The 26,507-nt window shown below is 32.9% G+C and overlaps 1 protein-coding gene across 1 annotated transcript in view; it reads left to right on the top strand.

Moving 5' to 3' along the window:
• Positions 1 to 26,507, top strand: part of NYAP2 (neuronal tyrosine-phosphorylated phosphoinositide-3-kinase adaptor 2) — a 142,857-nt gene that overhangs the window by 89,136 nt on the left and 27,214 nt on the right. Inside the window, exon 5 of the mRNA XM_051990504.1 lies at positions 7,613 to 7,716. Within this exon, the coding sequence (XP_051846464.1) occupies positions 7,613 to 7,716 (104 nt within the window). The remainder of the gene's footprint in view (positions 1 to 7,612; positions 7,717 to 26,507) is intronic.

Here is a 26,507-nt window from a genome sequence, read left to right as displayed (position 1 = left end):
CTCTACTGGGCTTGTATCCCAAAGAGATCATAAAAAAGGGAAAAGCACTCACATATGCAAAAAATGTTTGTAGTTGTCCTTTTTGTAGTGGTCAGGAACTGGAAACTGAGTGGAAACTAAGTGGATACCCATCAGTTGAGAATGGCTGAATAAGTTATGGTGTATGAATGTAATGGAGTGTTATTATTCTATAAAAAAGGATCAGCAGGATACTTTCAGAAAGGCCTGGAGAGCCTTACATGAACTAATGCTAAGTGAAGTGAGTACAACCAATAGAACATTGTACACAGCAACAACAAGATTATGTGATGATCAGCTCTGATGGACATGGCTCTTTTCAACAATGGGGTAATTCAAAACAATTCCAATAGACTTGTGATGGAAAGAATCATGTGCATACAGAAAGATTACTATGAGGACTGAATGTGGATTACAACATAATATTTTAACTTTTTTGTTGTTTGCTTGTTTTTTGGTTTTCTTCTCATTTTTTTTCTCCTTTTTGATCTAATTTTCCTCATGCAACATGATAATTGTGGAAACATGTATAGAAGAATTGCATATGTTTAACATAGAGTATTTGCTTCTAAGGGAAGAGGTGGGAGGAAGGGAGGGGAAAATTTGGAATATAAGGTTTTGTAAAAGTGAATGTTGAAAACTATTTTACATATATTTTGAAAATGAAAAGCAATATATATACATATACATATTTAAAAGTCTCTGATCTAAGGAAATTTACAATTTATCTGAGAAATAATGTAGATATAGGAAATATATAGAAAATATATGAAAAGTAGGTGAAAGCTTGCTTTTAGAAGCTTGGCATGAGAATATGAAGAATGAGAATCAAAAAAGATGCAGAAAGGAAAGCTTAAAATGAACATCATGGGGGAAATGGGGATTATAAAATATAGAGATGAAGAAAAAATATATTATCTACATGGGTATAAAGGCAAGAAGATAAGATAGATAGAATAACAAGAGAACCAGTTTAGCTGGACCAAAACTTCTTAAATTTTTCCCCACTTGCAAACCATTTCTAGCAGAGAAAGTTTTATATGATCCTAGGTATAAAGGTTTAGAAAATAGTCATACAAATCAATCTGTGTCCCTCAGTTTGTTCACCTGCCTCACAAGATTGTTGTAAAGATCAAATGAAACTTATTATCCCAAATTGAATTGTTTTCTCTGTACTATAGCCTTTCATGTGACCAACAAGGAAAGCAAATGGAAAAAAAAAAGTCTTTGTTTTGTGACACTGTTGACCAGATATTTTGTGGGATATGTCCTTCATATATTTTATTTCCTTCATATACTTAGTCACATCAGCTCCTATTCTTGGAAGTCTGTTCTTGGAAGTAGGAAAGCAGAGTAAATGAATCAGCTCTGTGATCTCATGTGGCAAAAGAAACTCAGCTTCATTAGCTCAACTGGTAATGTTTTCAGCCATAATGCTGAACAGAACCCTATAGGGAACCCACATCATTTACCTCTGATTTCTTGGAGTAGGACTGAATTTTCTATTTCAATGTGTCTAAATGAGAATCTTCAGTGCTAGGATTCCTAGGTAACATCAGGCAGAGCATCTCACTCTAGAATTGTAATGAAAATTTGTTATGATACTTTCTGAAGAGACAGGTGGTATACCAAGGTAAATGTGCATTTATAATACCTAGTGTTAGAAAGTTACCAATTATACTGATATCTCTATACTTAATATTGTGAATTTGTAAAACCACTTTTTCTCTATCTAGTCTTGTAAATACTTCAGATTCACTAAAGGGTAATAATGCATTAAATATGTCAAGAAAAAAAAAAGTTCTATTTCCATTCTTGTACCACTTAACTTCAGCATATGCCTTCCATCAGTAACTTACTGTTATTCCTATCTTTTCATCACCAGCTCCCTTTCTACATGGTGTAGTGAAGGTCCTTGCTTTACCACCCAGGCTCAGGGAAAAAAAAGCATTACAGAAGATGCTTGAACAGGGGATGACCATTTACCAAATACTATTTTTAGTATGATTTCCTGACTTCAGTATATTTCAGGAAAAATTTGGAAGAATAGAAGTTCACCTGAGGAAACCAAGAGCTATATACTGTTGCAGTAATCTGGGAAAAATACGAAATGAACTGGATTTAAAGTGTAGCAGGAAGAATGTAGAAAACAGAACAAATGGGAAAGATACTTTTTAGACATAGATCAATGCAGGCAAAGAAAGGTTGAAATCATTGTGATTGCAAGTTTTTTTTTTTTCCCTGAGGCAATTGAGATTAAATGACTTTCCAGGGTCACACAGCCAGGAAGTATTAAGTGTCTGAGATCAGACTTGAACTCAGGTCCTCCTGACATCAAGACTGGTACTCTATCTACTACACCGTCTAGCTGCCCCTGCAAGGTTTTGAACCAGGTGCTTGAGAAATCAGGGATGGTATAGCTATAAATAGCCAAAGAACAATTGAAAATTAAGGAATAAAGTCAAAGATAAAGGGATAGATTTGGAAATCATTGGGATAATGATGGGCAAATGTTGGAATGAGAGTGGGTAAGTTAATTCTTTAAGGGTATGAAGGTAATTATGTACTGTTTTAGTTTTCTTCCATCAAGATTTGTTATTTAATGTATATGAAGTACTCCCTCCATATAATGTAGAAGTCCCTCCACTTATCATTTATAAAAGCAGCAGTTAATTATCTATCACTCATAGTCTTAAAAATTGCCTGAAACACTCTTGGAAGTCCCAAAGGCCATAAGTATGAGATTCTCTTTTCAGTTGGTAGAGATCAGTGTCAATGCCCCTGCATGACAACCTAGGTGGGACTTGGTGAAGGCAAGAGAGAGGAGAGATCAAAATCTTCAGTCTCTGGAATATCTTCTAGTCTTTTGAGTCTTTTCAAATCCTGCAGTCTTTGGGGGGTTTGCCTTGGCATACTGAGAGGTTGTGACCTAACTGGAGTGGAAAGCAGTAAAATTTCCAATACTTAAATACAAATTTGCTTTTTTTTTTAACATTTTAATAGCTTATTATTTTCCCCAATACATGCAAAGATAGTTTTCAACATTCACCTTTGCAAAATCTTGCAGTCTAGTTTTTCTCCTCCTTTCCATCCCACATCTCATGGACAGCAAACAATCTGATACAGGTTAAACATGTGATTCTTCTAAACATATTTCCAAGAAAAATCAGATAAAAAAGTGAAAGGAAAAAAAAAACAAGCAAACAGCAACAAATAAGCTGAAAATACTATGCTTTGATCCATATTCATTATACATAGTTCTCTCTGGATGTGGATGTCTCATTCCATCACAAGTTTATTGAAATTGCCTCAAATCACCTCATTGCTGAAAAAAAAAGCCAAGTCCATCACAATTGAGCATCACATATTCTTGTTGCTGTGTACAATGTTCTCTCTTGAGAACTTTGATCAAACTTTGATTGAAACTATTCCAAAGTATTCGTGTTTTCAGATTGACCATCTGTCACAATACTATGCTGCCTCTCTCCTTTTGATCACCACAGGACTAAAGAGTACATTATTTTAAAAAATCTTCCCATTTAAAAGGGAGTAAAGCAGGAAACAGGCATTTATTAAATCTTTTATCAAATACCAGCCAAAGTATGTTAAGTGATGCTGAGACAAAACAAACAAAAATAATCAACATCCTTAAGAAAGCTATAATGGGGGAAGAATGCTGGACCTTGAGAATAATGCACACTCTGAAATTTCCATTTCTAGGTTTCCCTGAATCTTATGTTTTTCATTTTATAGTTCTCACTCAGTTCTGGAATTTAATCTGGAATATCTGAAATAATGTATTGCATTAAAGAACCATTTCCTCTCTCCTATAGTATTATTCTCATCTTTATATAAAAAAGTTATTTTTGGTAATAAACCCAAAATGATTTTGAATATTTAAAATGTTGTATTCCAGGCTCTTCTCTCATTTAAAAGACAAATTTCAGGGCTTGTGTAAGACTGACATTGATTCCTTGGAAGTAATTATCTTTATGCTTGCAATATTTTTAATTTGACTTGGAATCCCTGAAATATGGCTGGAATAGTAAATTTGAGATATTTTATTTTGAGCTTTTCTTTCAAGAGATGATTAGTAGATTCATCATATTTTCACTTGTTCCCCCTCCCATCAGTCTGAGAAATCAGGGAAATTCATAAATTTTTCATTTCTGATTTTTTGAAATATAGCATTTAGGTCTCTTAAAAATGATATTCAGTTAGTCTGAAAACTTTCCCCATCTTGTTTTCCAGGTTAGTTGTTTTCACACCATATACTTTATTATTATTATTTTTTTTACTTTTTCAGTCTTTTGGTTAAAGTTTACAGCTTTCTATTCTAAGATATTTGTTAACCTCTTGTTTCAGTTTTAATGCATTCATGTAATCTCTTTTTGAAAATGAATTTCATCATTTGAATTTCTGATTTTAGTTTTTAGACATATTTTTCTTCAACAATGGATTGGGTGTGTATATGTGGGTGTATGCACATGCCTCTGTGTGTGTATGTGTGTGTGTGTGTGTGTGTTTATTAAAATACTTAGGGAGATTGGTCATCTTATCCATCATTAAATCCATCATGGATAAATTAAATATTGTATTCATTTCTTCTCTTTTCCCCTTACCCTTTTTATCCCTCCCTTTCTGTGTCTCCACATAGGGTATTATATCCTTACCCATAGATGTCCTTAAAAACTTTTTTTTTCCTTTTGGATCACTGAACCCTCCCAAGATAATTTCTGGTTTGCTAGCAAGATTTATTTCTTAAGGATCATGCCTTAAATTAAAACTACTTTAACTCTCTTTGGTCAACAATGTGTCCTAGGCCAAGCCCTATTTGGTCATAGTTTGGGTCCTGATTGACTCACAGTGAATGTAAATCTTATTCTAGATACTTATTAAATATATGATTCTGGGTATGTCATTTCATTTTTCTAACTTGTTATCTGTGAAGTGAGGATATTAAACTCTACCTCTGTGTCATGTTTATGACCCCTTTGTGTGCTAACTTGTATTTTCTTTAAAATGATTACTTATAAATTTTATAAATCCCATAGTGTTCTGCATAGTGTTGGGAAAGTTTACAAGATGCTTTTATAAAGAGAACTAATTGAAGGATCATAGAAAAGGGGCCTCAGAGGCCATTTGATGTAACATTTAAATGAAAACATGAGGCAGAGGGAGATTGATTTACCTTAATTCTAATAGTTCAGGATCATAAGGGTTAAGACCTAAACCAAGGACCTCTGACTCCAAAGTATTGTTTTATTTTTTCCCATTACCATGTCATGTGTTTAAGTTTCATGACTGTGACTCTTTCCAACAATGAGATGATTGAAGACAGTTCCAATAATTTTGTGGCGAAGAGAGCCAACTATATGTACAGAGAGGACTATGGGAATTGAGTGTAGATCACAACATAGCATTTTATTCTTTTTGTTATTGTTTGCTTGCATTTTGTTTTCTTTCTCATTTTTTTTCCTTTTTGATCTGACTTTTCTTGTGCAGCAAGATTATTATATAAATATGTAATATATATTAGATTAACATATATTTTAACATGTTTAACATAATATTGGATTACTTGCCATCTAGGGGAGATGGTGAGGGAAGGAGGGGAAAATTTGGAACACAAGGCTTTGTAAGGGTCAATATTGAAAAATTATCCATGCATATGTTACAAAAATAAAAAAGCTTTAATAAAAAAAAAAATTTCATCACTGCAAGCTCTCCAAGTCAAAGATTTTATAATTCTAACAAAGCAAATAAAGTAGTAGCAAGTCAGTTTCAGGATCAATGTAATGATCTACACATAAAGAATGATATTATAAACAAATTAAAAGAAGATAGGATAGTTTACCTCTCAGATCTATGGAGGAGGAAGGAATTTGTGACCAAAGAAGAATTGGAAATTATTATTGATCACAAAAATAGATAATTTTGATTACATTAAGTTAAAAAGTTTTTGTACAAATAAAACTAATGCAGACAAGATTAGAAGGGGAACAATAAACTTGGAAAACATTTTTAAATTCAAGGGTTCTGATAAAGGCCTCATTTCTAAAATATATATAAAGAATTGACTCAAATTTGTAAGAATTTAAGATATTCCCCAATTGATAAATGATCAAAGGATCTGAACAGACAATTTTCAGATGAAGAAATTGAAACTATTTGTAGTCATATGAAAAGGTGCTCCAAATCACTATTGATCAGAGAAATGCAAATTAAAACAACTCTAAGATACCACTATACACCTGTCAGATTGGCTAAGATGACAGGAAAAGATAATGATGAATGTTGGAGGGATCATTGTTAGTGGAACTGTGAATGGATCCAACCATTCTGGAGAGCAGTTTGGAACTATGCTCAAAAAGTTATCAAACTGTGTATACCCTTTGTCCCAGCAGTGTTTCTACTGAGCTTATTATATCCCAAAGAGATTTTAAAGGAGGGAAAAGGACCCACATGTGCAAAAAATGTTTGTGGCAGCCCTTTTTGTAGTAGCAAGAAACAGGAAACTGAATGGATGCCTATCAATTGTAGAATGGCTGAATAAATTATGGTATAAGAAAGTTATGGAATATTATTGTTCTGTAAGAAACAACCAGTAGGATGATTTCAGAGAGGCCTGGAGAGGTTCATATGAATTGATGCTAAGTGAAATGAGCAGAACCAGGAGATCATTATACATGGCAACAACAAGTCTATATGATGATCAATTCTGATGGACGTGGCTTTCTTCAACAATGAGATGATTCAAACCAATTCCAGTTATTCAGTGATGAAGAGAGCCTTCTACACCCAAAGAGAGGACTGTGGTGAATGGAGAGTAATTCTTATTTTGTTTTCTTTCCCAGTTTTTTTTCCTTATTGATCTGATTTTTCTTGTGCAGCAAAACTGTATAAACATGTATACATATATTGTATTTAACATATATTTTAACACATTTAATATGTATTGGACTACCTTTCCATCTAGGGGAGGAGATGGGGAAAGGAAAGGATAATAGAAGCCTTTGCAAGGGTCAATGTTGAAAAATTACCCATGCATATGTTTTGTAAATAAAAAGCTTTAATTAAAAAAAGAAAAGAAATACAAAAAAAGATCATCAATGTTAAAAAATAAACTACCATTCATAGAATAAGTTACTTTAACATAATGAAATATCAATACAAAGTAGCTATGTTTCTTTTAGAAATTGACCAAGCCTTAAAACAAAGTGCCCTTTATCTTTTTTAGATAAATTTAGAAATGAACCACAATGAGTATAGTGGTTTGTAGATGTTTCTTCTTGTCCCCAGATTTCTGATCTAAGCATTTAGTGCCATTCACAATCAATGGTTAAGAAAAGATTAATCAATTGCTATCAGTAACAGTTCTGATAATTATCCATATATTATAATGCGTGGTGGTAAAGTACAGTGAAAGAGAACCTGAAAGCAGTTGCTCATTTTAACTGCATGGAAAGTATTCTTATGAAATGGCTCCTCAGAGAAATCAATTTGACATTATATTAAGAAGTTCATTTCTTTATTTCTCACAAACTGAATTGAGGTCAATGATTCTAACTCTGTCTTCTTCCCTCCTTCACAGAGCCTAAAGTAAGCTGCAGATTAGGTCGTTCTGCATCCACATCAGGTGTGCCTCCTCCATCAGTTACTCCCCTCAGGCAAGCCAGTGATCTGCAACAGAGCCAGGTACCATCATCGTTAACCAATCGTGAATGACTTCATGTGACGCACGCAACATGCCAAATGCTTCTCACGTCTCTCTGTCTGTCATTTGTTACCTGTAGACTCTTGACATTTGCTTTTACTTTTCTATGTGTGCATATGCGTGGATGAGATGGGTTGTGCAGTTGTGTGTCCCATCACCTAGCAAGGAAAGTCTGCTCTTTGCTCCTGGTGGAACTTTCTTTGCTGTTCGTTCCCAAGCTGTTTCTTTTTGTCTCTATTTTCCATCATTTTGTAATGTAAATGTAGTAAATTTGTACTATATGTATTAGCCTAGTATTTTTAGTCTTTTCCCATGTTTTATGTACTTTTATACTGTCTTTAAAAATTTATCAACATTTGATAAATTTAATTATTTTATTTTCTGTAGGTTTCTGTTAAATGTCTTGCTGTAAACACATCAATGTTGTCACCAAATTTGTACATACATTTGAACTCTGGTCTTATTGTACTGTAACATTTGTGCCAGTTTCAATTTCCTTTAGCTTGGAGCATGATTGTAAGACACTGTGAAACATTATTGTCCTTATAAATGCTCATATATGAAATTATTTTGATTAAAGATGGCAGCTCATCTCTCTTCTAACCTAGACCATGTAGACAAACTGAACAACTGAAGAGATAATCCTATTCATGAAAGATTGTAGAATAAGAATTCAAGGTTAAACAAGATGTCTTTTCACAATAACTGTGTCTGTAATGATCTCAGAGATTCTAAGTATTTCTGAATAGTCAATGAGACTATAAAATGTTAAGTGACAAGACAAGAAATTAAAGAAGAAATGGGTTCAAACATCATGTAATGTTATATAATATGAAATGTTAACATACTTTTCACTTGAAGGCATGTTGTATTTTGGGGTTTTCCTAGTTTTCCAGAACAATTAAACAAGCAATTAGTAATTCTAAATATCATCTCTATTATATGCCCAAAAGACAAATGTGTCAGTCTATAATAGTGGAGGGAATTTCAGCATGTAGAGTTCTCCATACCACTGAAAACTCACTTCTAGATTTTCACTTTCTTCCAACTCCTCCTCTGCCTTCCAATAATAACAACAAAATCTTACCAATAGAAAATAGAAATCTATTCTATCTACTTTTATTTGTGAGATTATCAGTGATTTTGACATGTTCTTCTGCCTTCATGGGAACCTTTCCTTGGTCAATTGATGTTAATATTCATGAAATTCATTCCATATGTATATATACAGAGAGAGAGAGAGAGAGAGACTGAGAGAGAGAGAGAGAGAGAGAGAGAGAGAGAGAGAGAGAATAATAAAATGGCACCTTATGAAATAAATCCACAGAGGACAGAGGACATATCCTCTATAGGGAATGACCATTACTGAAAATAGGAATTATACACTTATCAATTATTCAAAATGTCAGGCCATTTGAAAAATGTGAACCAGCAGAATAATTGTACTTCCTTCTAATGGGAGGCTGCAGTGTTTCTCAGTGTTTTCTACTGACCTAATGTGCTCATGCTTTGATTTATGAATAAGAGAGGCACTCTGCAAACAAGACATAAGTCTGGCTTCTTTCCGACAAAGGCACCTTGACTGCTCTTTAGATGATCTACTCTCTAACTAAGGAATGAATGGAAAAAGCATTTAGAAATGAATTTAAATAGTTGGAAGGAGAGGCAATCTGGTTGACTAGTACTATAAGAGGGAAAAATGCTACATTTATTAAGTGATCAAATAAACAAGAAGGAATGACAAGAAGAAAATTTCAGTGATAAACTAGATTATTATTATGAATGGAATTAATCTATATTATGGTATATATTTTTGCTCGTGAATTGCCCTTTTCATTTTGAAGAAATTCTCTGTATTCCTCCCTTTAATTCACTTCTGATGCCTTCCATGTATGTTCAAGGGAAGTGGAGAAGACCTTAAGAAGGTAACTATTGCGATAGACAATGGTCATTGTGACAACATCAGTATTTATAAAATCATGTAGTTTGTATCTTCAAACTATCTTGTATTTTCAAGAAGAATGAAAACCTTTGAGCTCTAAGGGAACCAGTAAGAAGCTTCTATCATGATGCATATATCATCAGTATTCCATTATAGGGTGTAGTGGTCACATTTAGCATTAGCTCAATCCAGAGTTCTTAGTCTTGTGGCATGGACCCCTTTTTCAATACATAGAATAAGATTCATTGCTTTACAAAGGACATCAGCTACATTGGAATAAAAACATGATTTTTTTTCCCACTCAGGTTTATGGATACCCTGAAAATTATACATTAACCCCTTTGGGGGTCTATAGACTACAGTATCTCCGGCCTAAATGGTTCACATATCTATGGTCTGGAGTTGTAATAGTACTATTTTCACAATGCTATTATATTGTAAAGTTTGAGATGTGATTATGGGACCAACAAATGTTTACTCCCTTCTCCTAATAAGCTGCTAGTTGGAAACAGTCTCCTAGACTTATTTAGAAGACTACCAATTGTTTGACTCAAGCATGAAATGTATTTAAGTTTGAACCATCAGTAATTGAATTGTTTTGTCATCAAATCACAATAGCTTCAAGAGCTATGTGATACTGTTTTGGGATCTAGACATCTTCATTTGCAAACCAATGGGTGCTAGTAGAAAACATTTTGGCTGAATATGTGGCAAGATTTCACTATTCATGTCTTCCAATATTTTCCCTAAAACAAATTTCTTATTTATTGGATGTCACAGATATAGATGTAGGAGTACTCACCTGCCTTGGTAAAATCAAATGACCTTAAAAAATATGCATAATTTTGGTGAAAGCAAGCCATAATGGAAAGAGCATTGGATTTGGATTTGGGGGTCCTGGGTTGTATCATATTAGATATGTGATTTTGGACATAATCTTTAACCTCTCTAGGGGTCAGTTGTTTCATATGTAAAATGAGACGAGATTACAGGACTTCTAAGTTTCCATTTTAAAAGTGATGATCCATTCTGATTGTCTTTAAGTTCATTCTTCTTCACGAGGTGGATTATTCTCTTTTCTCTTCAGACTCTGTTTTCAATTCATTTTTTATAGTTTGCCATTTGCAACATTTGTAATTTATTTGCAATGGCCAGGAGCATCTAGGATCCCTAGGAGACAGGGTAAAAACTGATTGTTTTAACAACAGATTTAGCCATTGAACTGTAAATCCAAAACCAGGAATATAATGATTCTATTTGAATGGCTTTGGAACATATTTAGGAGCTATAGTATTACAAACATAAAAACCATAGGACTTTTTTGGCTCACTCTTTGGAGAACATTTGGTAAATATAGAATGCTGTCATTAATACAGTAAACTTCTCCTAAAACAAAGAAGGAAATTCTACTAAAACACTGGGAAAACCAAGGCAAGCAAGGAATTATTATTTTCTCTAAATTCAGTCATATATATAAAGCAGAAGAAAACGCCATAAAACTACAATCCCTGGAGATGTGCCTCCTTTGTACCATCATATATTGTGGCATTTGCTGTTGTTATGATTTTTTGAAGATTGGGAAGAATTTCTGCACTAAAAATTAGGGAACAATTTTCTTAGTTGCAAAAGGAAATCTATTTGGATTTTAGTATATGAAATTCAGCATTCAAATCTTTTATTTTTCCTTCCCATGGCAAAATTTAAAGCTAAAAACTCAAGACAAAAGGAAATAACATGCAAATTACAAATATAGTAACATTTCAGAGAGTGAATCCTTGAATTCACAACTGAGAACAGATTTAATTGTTCAGTAACCTTTCCTACTTCTTTTTCCATTGGAAATAATGGTTTGATTTTTCCTGAAGCAGTTGTTAAAGTCTTATATTAGTACCATTTTCTTTTAGAAGAGCAAAATAACTTGTTTGAATTAGGATAATCTCATGTACACCACTGAATCAGTTTATCTTGGCAAAGTGCTCTGGGAAAGGTGTTTTTGAACTAATCTCCACTGGGAAGAATAATAAGTTTTTTTTAACCAGATTTTTGTCCAATCCAAGAAGTATTTAATAATGAAATCACTATATGAAAAATACTGTATAAATACAAATACAATTAAACACTTTGTAGTCTAAAGCTTCTATAATGAATTATATAAAATTTGCAAAATGTTTTACATATGTTAACTCATTTGAGCTTACAAAACATAAATCCACATATAGAACCAGGTAATTTTGATCTTAAGTGACATCCAAGAAATCATCTAACTCTTCTCATGACAGTCAAGTTGAAACATGGACTACTATAGGAAGAACATACAAATCTTAAAAAATCTCAACAGAAAACATTTGTAACTTCTGCCCACATGTTTTGCCCATATTTTTCTGCCATTTTTTTGACATTAAAATGAGAGCTTTTCCTCATAATACTACAAAAGCTTTCCTTCTTTCTGTCTTCAAATACTTAAGCATTTATTAAGGGTTTATTTGTATACTAGGAACTTACCTAAGCATTAAAGATTCAAAAATAGTGGCCAGAAAAGTCCCTGCCCTTGAGGAGCTTATATTCTAATGGCAAGGACATAGAGATAAAGAGGCAATGCCTTTTTGGCAGGGAGATAATGTCACTTGAAAAAGAACTCAACTATTTCTGCTAGGTCTTGGAGGGCAGAACTAAGGATAATAGATAGAACTTAGAAGGTAAAAAAAAAAAGGCTTAATTTAAGAAAATAAAATTCCTATCAATTAGAGCACTACAGAAGGGAAGGGAGATTCTTTGGAAGGCCATGGGTTGCCCTTCAATGAAAATTTTAAGCAATGGCCATATGACTATTTGTCAGTTAGTATACAGGCGTGAGGCTTGGTCAAGGTATGATTTAAATTAGATAATCACTGAGATCTCTTTCAACTCTAAAATACTGAGATTTTTTTTTTATGATTCTCTGTAGGATTCATGAAAGGGAAAAGAGGGAGATGTAGCTGGGAAGGTAGATTGGAACTGACCATTCATACTGGTTACATATTTGCTTTTGTAGATAAAGGACTATGAAGTGGAATCAGAAAGGCTTACTTTATTATCTACATCTCAAAATTTACTATTGACCATACCCAGCTGTGAGAGTTAATTACTAAAAACAAAACAAAATTTAAGCCATAAGGAAATGAGCATTTGAGGATTTTAAAACAATAACTAAACTCTGAAAAAGGTAGAAGTGACTATCACTGGAAAGATGCAAACATTCCCTAAGCCTCTTGGATTTTTTTACCCCTAGTTCCTATGGAAACTAGGAATTCTAATTTTAACATAGTATAATCAGTGATCAGTATAATATCTGCATTTTGTAGGTGTTTAATAAATGCTTATTGAATAAATGAATCCTTTAAAAATTTCTCTTCCAACCTTTTATTTATAGATATCAATATTATTACAAAGGGTTGTTGAAATGTTTCTGCATGTTGATAAGTATGATTGGTAGCAATTATTCCATGTATCTTTGAATGTTTCCTTATCACAGGACACATTACTGACCTAGAGCCAAAAGCAAGGAGGTCCATTCTATTAAAGGAATACAGAATCATAGATTCAGAGACATATTTGAATCAAAGGACTTGGATTCAAATCTCACCTCTGACACTTACTATCCATGTTATCAGGACCAAGTAATTTAAGCCCCAGGTTTTCAGTTTTCCTTATCTGTAAAATGAAGGGATCAATACTAGTTGAATTGTGAGGTCCCTTTCAACTCTAAATCTATAATCCCATTACCCTAATATAGACAAGTGATTTAGGACAATCATATCCATAAAAGTTCTCTTGCACCTCTTTCCCCCTTAGTCTAAGTCCATGAAGTAGACCTAAAGATAGATAATAGTACCTAACATTTATATAGCGCTTACTATGTGTCAGGTACATTGTTAAGCACTTTATAATTATCTCATTTGATCTCATAATAAAAGGTGCTTTGAATCAAATATCACCATATTGTCTCCCTTTTTTTTTTTGTTCACAGATATTTTACTGCTAAAAGGTATAAGGAGAGGCATGGGGGGATGGGGGAGGGATATGTTGTGTGTGTGTGTGTATGATAAAATATTATTCTAAGTATGGTAGCCACTTAAAAGTAGAGAGAGACCATAGAAAATCAATTAAATGTAATAATATTATGCCAAAAACTGTTATTGGTTAGGCATTTAGAATATTCAACTCACCCTTCCTTATCTAGTCCAAATGTATTTTAGTCAATAAACATGTATTAAGTGCCTACTATGTGTCAGAAACAGTACTAAATACTGGAGATATAAAGAATGGTAAATGACAGTCCTTAACCTCATGGTACTCACTATCTAATAAGTTTTAGAGGTAGGAATTTATTTTACTTAGTAAACATTTGTTAAGTATTTTCTATGTGCCAGCACTGTGCTAAATAAGCATTTTGTTTTATTTTTATTCTTTTGTGGCAGAAAACAAAACATCAAATTATATCTGATTTGTAGAAGTTATGAGAAAATGTAAGGAAAGATCTATTTCAGTTCTAAATTTTATGTTTCTATTCAAAACTTGGCTCGGGTTAAGACATTGGATATATGATATAGGAATGAAGAGATTGATTATGTTAAGTAGGGAGATAAATGAGCAAATTCAGGAATAGTTTTTAATTTTGACAATCAAAGAGGCAGAGTAAAAAGGATGCTTATGTTAATACAACATTCATCTAACCAAGATATTTGAATCCTTGAACAAGGTGAACTATTTGAGCTCCTTCTCTCATCTTTAATTCTCAGCAATAAAATGAATTTATTGAGTCCATTTCTTGTACATGGATTTTGTTTTCCAAAGATTTGCCTCATAATTAATTGCAGAAATGTTCTCTGCTTCTCTTCCCTGAGATCGAGGGGGCTTCTAAGCCTCCATATGTCTTTGCAACAAGTTTAAGATAACTCCAAAAGTATCTTGCATAAAAGGCTGGAGGGACTGGAGGGGACAAAAGAAAGAAAAACACACTGATCATTTTCAAAGATGCCAGCTAAAGAGATTGGAGAAGAGAAGTGTATCCTGGTCCTCTGGAAAGCACCATTGTTCCATTGTTTCTTCTTGTCTTTAAGCCAAAGTGCTACATACATATATATATATATATGTGTGTGTGTGTGTGTGTGTGTGTGTGTGTATATATGTATATGTATGTATGTATGTATATATATATATATATATATATATATATATATATATATATATAATCTCAGGCTAAGGACTTAGAGAAAATTATGAAGTCATTTTCTATTAGGGATTTCTACATTACAATCTTACAGTTCCTTAAATTACTTATCTATGCATTTTTAAAAATGAATAAAAATAATATTACATGGGAATTGGTTCCAGGGAGGTAGTTTAGCACAACCAAAGCTAAAAGGATGTAATACTCACCCTATGACCTGGACATGGTATTTTGTGAATCTAGGGTTACTTAAATGCAAGCATTTCCATAGGGCCTCACTAAGAAGTACCTGAAGTACCAATGAGGGGAAGAAAATCCTTAAACATTAGAAAGGAAGGGAAGTAAAAAAGTGTAATTTACAAAGTAGCCAAGCATAATATTGCCTCAATTCCATTCCTTTTCCCTCTTATAGTAAGTCTACTAATAGATAAAAATGGAGGCAATTCATTCACAATCCCCATTAAGACAATCTACCTGCTCTTAAACAACGGGTTTTAAAAAAGGAAAGAAGAGAAGGATTCATTGCTATTCATTGAAAACATTCAACATACTCCTGTGCTTTTTTGTAGGCTACATAAAAGAATTTGCATATAACAATAGCCCATATTTATATCATATTAGAACTAGAAATGACCTCAGAGTTCACCTTGCCCATTTTAAAGATGAACAACTGAGATCCAGTGATTTTCTCAACAGCAGCCTAATAGAAGGGATGTGAACCTATGATCTTTGACTCCAGAGTGACTATTCTTTCTACTATATTTTGCAGTTCTCATAAGATTTGGAGGGGAGTGGGGTGTTTATTGAAAACGTTTGTTTTTTACATGGAATGAATTTCAACCTGCTGTCTCCCAAATGTATAGTGCTTTAAGGTATAGAAAATGTTTTCCTTAAACCAATCTTATGTCAAGTGATATAAATATTGTTATTCTATTTTATAAATAAGGAAAGTCTCCTCTGGGCAAGTAACTGCCTCAAATTCTTCATCTTTAAAATAGAAATAAATATAGTATCAACAGATAGTTGTTTTGAGAATCAAATGAGATAAAGTATATAAAGCATTTGATAAATGTTAATGTGCTATATTAATGCTGCTATTGTTATTATTAATAAGTGATTTGTTTATGACCATGAAGCAAAGGTTTGAGGCATAACTCAAATCCATAACTAGATCCAGACTTCCAATTCCTAATCCAACTCCCTATTAATTTTACCAGGTCACTTCTCCAATACTGGATTGTAAATGTATTAAAAGGTTCTTAATTTTTTTTAGCTTTCCCATCACATTGGTACAACTTTTCATTTCTAAGTCAACCCAATCAATAAAACATTTATCAAGTGCCTACTATGTGCCAGGCATTGTGTTAAGTGCTAAATTCTTTTCCAGGATCAATGGGGTCTAGAAAATCTCTTCTTGTGCACTTGATCCTTCACTGTATGCAGGAGCCCATTTTTTTATAACATTGCAACATTTTGACTCCATTAACAGGATATAATGCCTTTGAAAGAGAATAGATTTAAGGAAGTACCTTTATTGGTAGTACATGAGAGTGGTAGCCTGTCCTTATAATTTTAGGTTGTATTAATTGGACCACATCATATGTATTTTAGCTGATTTGTTTTTGGTCCAGACTTGTGATTTCCTAGAGAAGCTCCTAGTACTAATATATCACCATCATTGATGATCGGTGTTTCAACTATATCTTAAAATCTTAAAGAATTAGCTGAGGTATAAAATTTATGTAACTTTCATTTCACAAAGTTAGTATGTTCCAGAAGTAGGATTGAAACTAGGGCTTCTTGGTTGGACGGTCAATTCTTTATCCTCTATATCAGGTTACTATTTCATGTGCTCGCTTAATATAATAATGCATATGTCACAATGAAATTCCCTTTTGTGAAAAAAGTGATATTTAATAATTTATGAGAGTATGCTTGATCCTGTGGAATTTGTATTTCTAATAATAATGTCAAGGGCTGTAAAATGGTATTTAATTATTTCCAATTCTAACATACTTATTTAAACTATAGTAACAAAATAGTGCTAAGAGAAAGATATTTGTGTCACTTAAATAGCTCTCATATCCAGTAATTTATACCTCATGGTTTGAAGGATTGTTTTGTTTCTATTATTTATTCTCTGAGTTCAAATATAAGCCTGGACTTTTTTTTTTCCACAATGAACTCCATAGATTTCTGGGAAATTGATATGTGAAGATAAAGCATTATTATTGTATTATATAACATGTGAAAATGTTTAAACAATAATGGCTGTGTGTTTTCTTTTATACTGCCTTTTATTTGTTTATAAATTTTTCCTCTTAACTAGTAGATTAGTCACATGACTTATTGTTTCCATGGGAGTTTCACCATGATTAAGAAAAGCAAAAGGACAGTATTCCTTTATTTCTCTTTTTCACAAACATAACTTACTAAGTTTCCAGGAAAAGCCAGGGAAGGATTAGAAGATAGTAGGAAGACCTGTAACTATTATTTCTATCCATGAGCTAGACCATATATGCCAATGGAATTTTCTCCATCTGACTATTTGTCCTCCACACCCTTAATATAATATTTTGTTTCAGATCCCAGGGGTTTCTCTGTGAAGAGAATGGAACATTGTATGGAATCTTTATAGAGAAATTCTATCATCATTTTTTTTGATAGAAACACCTAGCTAATGGGGAAAAGCATTTTAACTGTAATCTATTAGTTGATGATACTTCTTTCATTTTCCTGTTTCATATTCCATTGCAGTTCCCACTTCTAGTGCCAATTGTTTCCCAAACAGCTGTCTCCTCATCAGTGACCTTAGAGTGTTCTGTAACCTATATCACTTTCTCCTCCATTGGTTGGCATCTACTCTGAGCTACTTCCTCAATGTCTCATAACACTGATAGAATAGGTCCACAGAAGGTAGCTGATTCCTGCCTTTTTAGTTCTATGGGAAATCTTTTATGGTTTACAATATTGACTCTCAAGAACTACTACTAGTATGTGTTGTATTGATAATCTTCTAAATAATTAGCTTTATTGTAAAGATATTTATTGCCATAGTAAAGCAAGAACAGTAATTACAAAGCAAAACTTTTGTGGTACACTATCTCAGCACTATTCACAAGGTCTATGGAGAGAATGGGCACAGAATGTAAATGTAAAGTTGTATGCATGTGAATAATATGTGCCAAAGGTGTACTATACAACTCCTGGTCACTAGACAGCATTTGCTCCTTTGTGGAAAATTACAAATTGCCTCTTAAATATATGGTATGATGGATTTCTACCTTTGTAAATTCCATAGCTATACTTCTCTCTAACGAAAAGGATTGCGATCCTTTGAATTACCACTTTCCTCAAAGGACGTCTTTTGTATTTCAATTCTCTCCAGTTTTTTAGATAACCTGGTTAAAAGTCAATTCTGAGGCAGAGGTAAAGGAGAAAGATTCATAGATAGGAAGACACTGCCCTGCTTCATTCATTCTGTCTCAGTAGATTGGCTCTAATTGAAATCTGAACCAGAATAGAGGTGTTCCAACACTAGATTTCAAGTTTTGTACTTCAATACAGTTACCACAAGACTAACATAGACCAAGAAGTGTCCCGGATCTCAGTCAATCACAAGATATTTCATATGTGACATCCTATGTCTTTTTTTCCAATGGTCTAATTCATATATTATAATCAAATTGATTAAAGACTTACATATATCTATTTTATTATTTGATTGAGTAATTGAAATTATTGACTTATCTGTGCCTTCTTTGATTACATTAACTGAGGAAAAGAACTTTACCCTAATCTTTACTAGGGTTAGTGTTCAAATATTTCTTTGTCAAAAACTTCGTCAAAATTTTTCTTTATCTTTGGATTCATCTAAATTTCTCTTACTGTTTACTCATAGTGTCCTTGTTACAAAAATTTCTATATATGACTGCTGAAGGTAGGATTGTTGTAGGAATATCTATAAGAAAGATATAAATATTAACCTATAGCCATTTACTCATTATTCTGAATTTCAGGTCTTCCAACTTCCTCCTGGTAATTTTTTTTTTATTATTTTTACAACCCAGACAATCCTTAGGATGGACAAAATATATGCGGCTAGAGGCTGTCTCCCATCTTAAAACTCATTTTAGCATGATCATATATGTTTAACCTGAAGCAAGATCTAGTGACTAACTAGGAAATCAGACATCATGATATAACAGAAAGAGCACTGAGCTTGGAGTCCAAGACCCTGGCTTTAATCTGTTCTACTTATGTGATCATTAGGATCTCCTTTTCCTTCTCTGAATCTCAATATTCTTTAATAAGAAAAGAATATAATCATATTGATAATATCACAGAGACAAGTGGGTAGACAAGTGGGTAGAGTACTGGGCCTTAAGTCATAAAGATAAATTCAAATATGGCCTCAGAGACTTATCAGTTGTGTGATAGTCACTGTTTTTGCCCCAATTTCTCCAAGTGTAAAATGGAATTTACCTCAGAGAGTTATTGTGAGGATCAAATGAGATACTTTTAAGAAGTATGTTGCACATAATAGACAATATGCTTATTCCCTTCATCTACCTACATCACAAGGCTATTGGGAGGAGAGCACTTTGGATACTCTAAAAATGTAACATCATTTTTATTATAGATTATATAACTCATAAAAGGGGGACAGAGAAAAAATGGATTAACTATAAAACAAACAAGGTGATTAGTTGCCTGAATCTACTTTTCCATCCATGATATTTACTAAGTATGGCTTAAGGAAAAAGACAAAATATAAAAGAGACCTTACTTCCTTCAAAGAACTTACATTCTTCCAAGAAAGAAAATATATATACACATTTCCTCTCCCTATCTCCCTCCCTCCTTCCTTCTCTCCTTTCTTCCCTGCTTCCCTCCATCACTCTTTCTTTCTTTCTGTATATATCTGTAACTTTCCTGTCTTAGGAGGATATAAAGAAAAAAATGAAAGCAAAAATCTGCTTTCATTTTCTTTACCGCACATTTCATTGGTTGACATTCAATATTCTAATTCCTCTCTCTTGAAATGAAGGTTAGCTTATTTTCTATTTGCCTTCTGTTGGAAAGCTTCTTTTCATGATGGATAGGTAAAACAAAATTTCAGAGAATGGTTATACTGTTGTCTGAATTGAGTTTCCCTTTCTTTAAAAGTAGGAAATATTTGTTTGAAGATTATAGGTATTTCAGTCAGTGTCTTGGCTTTTTTGTTTGTTTGTTTTGTTTTTGTTTTTTTTCTGTTCTAATTGACACTTAGAAAGAGAAATTTTACTGAGTTACTCACATTTCCAGGTAGGCAGAACCAACACTTGGAAGAAGTGGTAAGTTACTCACTCCTACTCCAAACTATTTTTATTACTACCTCACATTTTAATATTCCCCCTCCTTCAAGCAATCTGAGAGGCATTACAAATTAAGTCTCTATTAATCATTAACACTTAATTAAAATTAATTGATCAGAAGAAATTATGAACTATTACAGCATGGAAAGACTTGTAACATTAATTTGATCCAATATATACAATATGTCCTTGGAAGATTATGGCATACTATGGTGAGTTTTGATTGAAAGGTCACCAAAGGAAGGGGGATCCAGGGATACACAAATTGCATAAAGTCATTCCTGGGCCCACTGATGTATTTCAAAGTGTGTATTTCATGTGACTCAATTTGTCCCCTAACTTAAATGCTATTGCATTTAGGGAGGTGGGAATGAGGCAGTCAAAGTATATGTTTAAAAAAAAAAAGGAATAGAAAATTCCCAACCTCCTGTGGTCTGAAGGTCTAAACAAGTAAGGCATTATAAATGTATCTCAGAATATTGGCGGATAAATAGCTCCACCTAGCCGTTTGAACAGAGTTTGCAATCTCTTTCATTTAAAAAGAAAAGAAAGGAAAAAAAGAAAAGGAAAAGTAAGTATTGGAGAAAGGTAAAATAGGTTATCACATTTATAAAGTATTTTTAAAATGGTGTTTCTCAAAAAAAAAGCTTCTCTCATCATTACTTCATCCCCCTATACACAGACACACAGATGCACCTCCCTCCTTAGATGTTGTTTATTCCTTGACTACTACTGCTGTATATTCAAATCTGGAAGTTAATTCTATTGGAAGCAAAAAGAAACAAATAAAAGCAGGGGTGGGGGAGGAGAAGCAAAAAAGGAGAGAGTGACAGCAGTTTGACATGTTTTGTTCTAAATCTTTGACTTTATCCATGTAGAGAACTTATAATATAGGTAGTTCCTCAACTTATTTAGATCTATAACTGGTCCATAATTTATAATTGCAGAGATTTTCCTGCGTTACTAAAAGGTAAAGGTATTTGGTTATGATCACATGGTATAGAAGAAGGTTTGGGCCACTAATTTTTGGTTTGTTTTTTACTCAAGGACTGGACTTCTTTCTACTATATCAGTTTGCTTCTTAGTAAGTCATTAATTAGAAATATATGATGCTGTTATCTGTATTTGTTTTCTTTGCTCAGAAAGTAAATCCATTCTACAGATTGAAAAAATAAGATACTAAAGGATTTTACCTATATATTTTATTATATATGTATATATTTATAAGTATATGTTAATACCTGTGTACAAAATATTTCTTTCCTTTATTGCCCTTAATATTTTGAATATAATTAAGTTTCAATGATCTGAAATATAAAAAGGACATAAATAATCCCAAAGAAAAAATGACCATAAATTTGTGTGTGTGTGTGTATATATATATATATATATATATATATATATACATTTATATATATATATATATATATATGTATATACACATACATATACATACGTGTATATACATATGTTTATACACAGAGGTGTGAATACAAATTGGTATATATGTGTTAGTGTATATACATGGATAGTGTGTGTGAGTGTACTTAAGGGGTTATAATGCACACCTTTGAAGATATATGTATAAATATGAATGTGTGTATATGCACATGCACAATTTGGAATGTCTCTTACTACACTGACTTAATCATGGGCATGTGTGAGATGGGAATTGTTAATATTTTTCAAGGAAAGCAGCGAAAGTATATTGTGGAAAAAATAAGCCAGGAGCTATGTGAAATGCATAGTTTACTTGTCCTTATTCTCATATCATAAAATTATGTAATTTCAGAGTTGGAATATCATATCTCTTTTAGGTCATCTTCTTCTCCTCTTTCATATCCTATACCCATCCCAATAAATTACTTTTCTTTATTCTGGAGATGAATAAAATTTTATCTTAGAGTAATACACAGTATCAGCCTAATAAATAAAACCACCCTTTCTTTTAAGTTCACTCACTTCAGGCACAGCTTTTCTAAAATGGGCACAATGATGTAATGGCTGATTTAATAAGCTGGAGTCAAGAAGAGATGGCTGCAAATCTTGGTTCTGATGGATACTAGCTGTGTGACCAAAGAGATGTATCTTAGTTCCTCTGAGGCTCCTTTTCCTGAGCTCAGGAGGTTTCTGGGGGTCTGTGAAAATTTATATATGTGTATGTGTGTATGAATGTGTATACATACAAATATACACACATACATATATATATATACACAGACATAAACATGAATATATAATGATATTTAATTATTTCTTTTGTATGATTTCTTTCATATTTAGATACATTATATTTGAACGATTTCTTATATACTTACTTTCATATTCATATACTTACATTTCATATATTTACATCACTGTTTAAAACAACATTTTGAGAATCATCCATAGGAATCACTAGATTGACAAAGGGGGTCCATGGCACAAAAATGTTAAGACTTATTCTCTTCTGAATTAAAGTATATGATGCTGAGAACCATTGAATTCCATCTCTTTTTGATTTGGGGCCCAGTATAGGGGAAAAGAATTAACAAATAATATCAACAAAAGACATGAATGAGTAGAACAAAGTTCACTAACTTTGTTGTCAGTATAAATTTCCCCTCTAATACTATGTCTTTTTCCTTTAACATGAAGGAATCTGGTATAAAGACTTTCGAGTTCCTTTCCCTCACTAGAAGTATGGGCCTATGGACATTTCTATTATATTTTTATCAGTTAATTATCTAATACTAAATATTGTCAAGATGGTAAATCTGACCAAAACTTTACCTTTTAAGGGAACATAGGATAGGGTCAACTATCTCACACCCACATGTATAAACTCTGTATTTTGAAATGGTGAGTATCACTATCTAGCTCCCATCCTACAAAGTCACATTTTTTCCCATTTGTTTGTTTGAATACTGTTACTTCAAAGCATATATTTTCTAGAACAAGCAAGACATAGATATTAGTAAATGTTACCAGGTTTTTAAGTGAGTGTTTTTTTTTCAAAAAAGATAATTCCCCAAAGAGCCTAAAGTTAGCATAAAGTAAACAAAATTCTATTATATCTCAGGGACAAGGAGAGATTCTGGTGAGACAAGGAAGAGCTTAAACATCTATTTTCAGCTGACTGGAGAGGAGAACCACCACACATAGGGATAATTACATAGAAAGTAATTTCTACAAACAATGGATGCTGTGTGTGTGTGTATGTTTGTGAAAAAAAAAATGAAAGATGAAATGAACTTTAAATAAAACTAATATTTCAGAAGCATAATGAGGAGGAAGTACATACCATGCTTGAACACTTTCTATGTGTCTGGTGCTATATTGGATGTTGTTATTACAAAGACATTAATGGCATTGTTCTCCCCCTAAAGAGCTTAACATTGTATATTAGTGGAAAATAGCATGTGCTCATATAAGAAAATTGAAACTGATAGAAAATAAATTCAACATAATTAAAGGGATAGAAGATGCTTGCTTCTGGGAAAATCAAGGGGGGGGGGACTTTATAAGAGAGGTAATTCTAAAACTGAGCTTTAAAATAATTTAAGGATCCTAAGAGGTAGAAAGGGAACAAAATTGGGAGAAGAGAGGCTCTGGATGAAGAACAGCTTGGCTGAGCCACAGTATCCCAAAGAGAATAATGCCAAATGTTTTTTTTAAAGTCTTAAAAAGTAGAGGTGGGAGATTACTTGTCAAGTTAATAGAGGATCTAGTAGGTCAGCATGACTCGAACATAAAATACATGAAGGAAAGCAATATGAAATCAGTCTGGAAAGGTAGGTAAAAGCCAGATTGTAGGGCTTGTAACCACCTAGCTGAGAAGATTGCATTTAATCCTAAAGGCAATCAAAGTCATCAAAGGAAGTGACTGAATAGAGTTGGCTAGATTGGTAGGGATAGGGCTACAAGAGAAGAGTGCAGTTTATTGTGAAAAATACTAAAAGAGAACAGCAAAGGTCAGTCAGAAAGGGTTCTTAACTATTTATCAAGAAATCCTTATGATAGTTTATGTGAATAGTTGTAGTGGACCTGTTCTATTCCTGGAATATTCTTCCTCTTCTGTCTATCAGTCTTCTTGGCTTCCTTTCATTCTCAACTAAAATCCTATAATCTGTAGAAGCCTTCCCCAATCCCGCATAATTTCAGCATTTTGTTTGCCTCTGCTATATTTTTCCTATATATACTGCATATTGATTGCCTTCTATATATTTGTTTCTGTGTTGCCTTCCCCATTAGATAATAAACTTCTTGAGGGCAGAAACCATCTTTTGCTTCTTTTTGTATCCTCAGTGCTTAACACACTGCCCAGAACATAACAGACATTTCATCAAAGTTTATTGATTGATTGATTGAAGGTACCCCCACAAATCCTTCCTATTACTTTTTACCTTCCCTGTGCTTGATACTGAGGTTAAACGGAGCCAGAGAGAGAGATCAGGCAGAAAAAAAAAAAAAAAACCCAAGAAACAAAAAACCCAGTAACTTGACTCCTTCCCTTTAGGAAATTAATTTCTAGGTAAGGAGATGAGAAGAACACACTATTCCATGAAACAGTTCTGAGATAAAGATTTCTATATGTTGTGAGAAACCTGAGAGATGAACCATTACATTTTATAGATGAGGAAGATAAAACCTCAAGTGATGAAGCTATATGTCCAAAGTCACAAAGATGTTAAGTAGCAGAACTATATTTTGAACCTAGATTTGCTGATTTCCCTAAGTCTCTTACTTTCCTTCTCATTTCCTCTGTCTTCAATGATTTTTTTTGTTAATGTAAATTTTTTTTTCCCAGAGTTTGGTCTAAGAAAGACAAAGTTAGGTTGGGTTTATTCCTTCTAAGTAAATTGGCATGATATATGGGAGAACAGTTAGAACTGAGCTCAGGGTGGGCATTAGCAGCAGAGGTAATAAAGACAAAAATCACAGAGAGGGGATGATGTAATTGCAAAGTGGTCTTAACAGCTCATCTCTGGACTGGGTTGTTTTTCCAAATGGAGAGTTGACATGAATCATTCTTAGTTTATTATCTGGCATAGGAGGGGAAATTTTGTATTCAATTTGCAAGTATCATAAGGAACTTCCAATGTGCAAGGAAGTTCTTATAAATTCAATTTAAAGAATGCTCAAGCAAATCAAGGTCATTTGTAACGTCATTAGCCACTCCATTTTCACAGTACAATTGTTTGGAAGGAACTGCTACCATAGGTATATACAAAATATTTGGGAGTTATGAACTTAGGAGTTAAATAATGGAATTAAATTTTGTTTCATATAATTCTGTTCTTCATGTTAGAAAAATAATGTATTTGTGATACAATGTTTTGGTATGAGTTCAGCAAAAAAGAGAGTATTTTTGAATGCTGACTTCGAGTATTCTAGAAGTGATTTTCCTGGCAGTGTAGATATAAACACATATAGACAAATATAATATATTTTTGAACAAGGTATATACGGGATGAATTGTAAATGAGTGGGAAAGTAAGAGACTTAGGGAAATTTATTGTCCTAGAAGAAGCCATGGGGACAACTTTGACTTTGGAATCAGATGATCTTGCTTCCAATCTTGACTCTGATATTTAGTATTCAGGAGACTTTTGAATAAATCATTGAATCTCTTGGGCTTCATTTTCCTTATCTGTAAAATGAGCTGGTTAGAGTAGAAGATGGTCTCTAATATTCCTCCTAGTTTTAAGCCTACAATATGGAATAATTTTGATTTCTGACTTCTTCATTGGATGTTAAAAAAAAAGTATCTAATTACATAGTCTTGGCATGAACTTGTAGATTGCATTTGGGAAAGGAGTTCACCTTTCTTGCCTTCAGTTTCCTCAGGGGACAATATTCTCTTAGGTCTCTTTCTGCCTTAATATTTAGATTCTATTATGGAGTCCAATTAATATAAAAATAAGTGATAATCTTTTTCAATGCAGTTTGGATACTCAAAGGGAAAAACATGAAAAAAGGGAACAAAAACTAAATATCACATATTGTGTTTATAATTTTACCCAGAGTTGTTCAAAAGTATTTCTATAGAAACTCTGGAAGCATATTGATTTGCAGAAATTTTCTAAAAGATGAAATTTTAAAAAATGTAGAGAACTCAATTAACAAATCAGAAAACTTGAGAATTGATGGGTAAAGCAATAGGTATCCAAGGCCTTTATTTACCTTAACTTTGAGGAAGTTTTTATAAATATGGATAACAGTACTCTTTCTGGTTTCATCACTGACAATAACTTGTCTTCCTTATATAGCTAAGATAACCAA

This window comes from Antechinus flavipes, chromosome 3 (genome assembly GCF_016432865.1).
Source record: "Antechinus flavipes isolate AdamAnt ecotype Samford, QLD, Australia chromosome 3, AdamAnt_v2, whole genome shotgun sequence".
Classification (NCBI taxonomy): Eukaryota; Metazoa; Chordata; class Mammalia; order Dasyuromorphia; family Dasyuridae; genus Antechinus; species Antechinus flavipes.
The sequence above is the reverse complement of the archived record's forward strand: the minus strand, read 5'-3'. Positions and strand labels throughout refer to the sequence as shown.